A 1,186-nucleotide genomic window follows, 5' to 3' on the forward strand; every position below is an offset into this window, starting at 1 on the left:
TGCTCTTGTCTCTGACCCACAAGCTGACATGGATCGCACTCAAGGTACCAGGTGGGGGGTGCACACAGGGGGCCTGGATGCCTGGGTTCTTTGGAAGGGGAGGGGGCTGGGGGTTGAGAGCAGAGGGACCCGGATGTCTGGGTTTTCTCTCTGCTCTGGGAGGGAGATGTGGTCCAGTAGGTTATATTAAGGGAGAGGTTTCAAAGCTCTGGATGCCTAGGCTCTCTTGTGTGGTTCTCTGGGTGCCCAGTTGCCTGGGTCCCCTCCTGTATGTGAGCAGGGAGCTCAGGTCCCCAGCTGCATCTGAGGAGCTAGCGTGGCACCGGATGCCTGAGTTCCCCCATATGTGGAGGAGGGCAGCAGGGCACCCGGACACCTGGGTCCTCACTGTTGTCCCCTGTCCCCGCAGTACGCGCTGTACAAGAAGATGACGCAGGCAGCCATACTCATCCAGAGCAAGTTCCGCAGCTACTGGGAGCAGAAGAAGTTCCAGCAGAGCCGGCGTGCAGCCGTGCTCATTCAGCAGTGCTACCGTAGCTACCGCGCTGACGCGCCCGCGCGGCCCCCATGCCCACCCGTGCCCCACCGTCTCCGGTACTGCCACCTTGGGGATGGGCACCTGGTTCTATCTGGATTTGGGGGTGGGAGCCCAGACACCTGGATTCTATCTGGATCTGGGGAGTGGGAGCAGGGGGTTGGGTTGGGGGGCCTGGATGTCTGGGTTGTATGTGGATCTCAGGGGTGGGAGCAGGGGGCCCAGACACCTGGGTTCTACCTGGGTCTGGGGGTTGAGAGCAGGGAGCCGAGACACCTGGATTCCCTCCCTGTTGTGGGAGGGTCCGGGAGGGGTGTGGGGCTGGGGATCTGGACACCTGGGTTCTCTAGGAGGGGAGGGGGCTGGTGGGGAGATCGGGGGCACTGGGAGCCCAGGCACCTGGGTTCCTTCCCTGCTCCACGCTCACTCGGCCCCCCCGCAGGGGCCCGTTCCTGACGAAGAAGCAGGATCAGGCTGCCCGCAAGATTATGCGGTTCTTGCGGCGCTGCCGACACAGGTAAGGGGCAGGCCCATTGGGGGGTGGGGGGAGGGTCCCTGGGGTGTCTGCCCCTCTAACCCCCTCTCTGTCCCCCAGGATGAAGGAGCTCAAACAGAGCCAGGAGCTGGAGGGAGCTCAGAAGCTGGGTCTGG

General features: G+C 63.4%; 1 protein-coding gene across 1 annotated transcript in view; it reads left to right on the forward strand.

Moving 5' to 3' along the window:
* The window catches only part of CAMTA2 (calmodulin binding transcription activator 2), a 16,570-nt gene that overhangs the window by 10,911 nt on the left and 4,473 nt on the right, over positions 1-1,186 (forward strand). The window contains 4 exon segments of the mRNA XM_025211090.1: positions 24-44; positions 410-594; positions 978-1,052; positions 1,131-1,180. Coding sequence (XP_025066875.1) covers positions 24-44; positions 410-594; positions 978-1,052; positions 1,131-1,180 — 331 coding nt within the window.

Source organism: Alligator sinensis, unplaced genomic scaffold (assembly GCF_000455745.1).
Source record: "Alligator sinensis unplaced genomic scaffold, ASM45574v1 scaffold553_1, whole genome shotgun sequence".
Lineage (NCBI taxonomy): Eukaryota > Metazoa > Chordata > Crocodylia > Alligatoridae > Alligator > Alligator sinensis.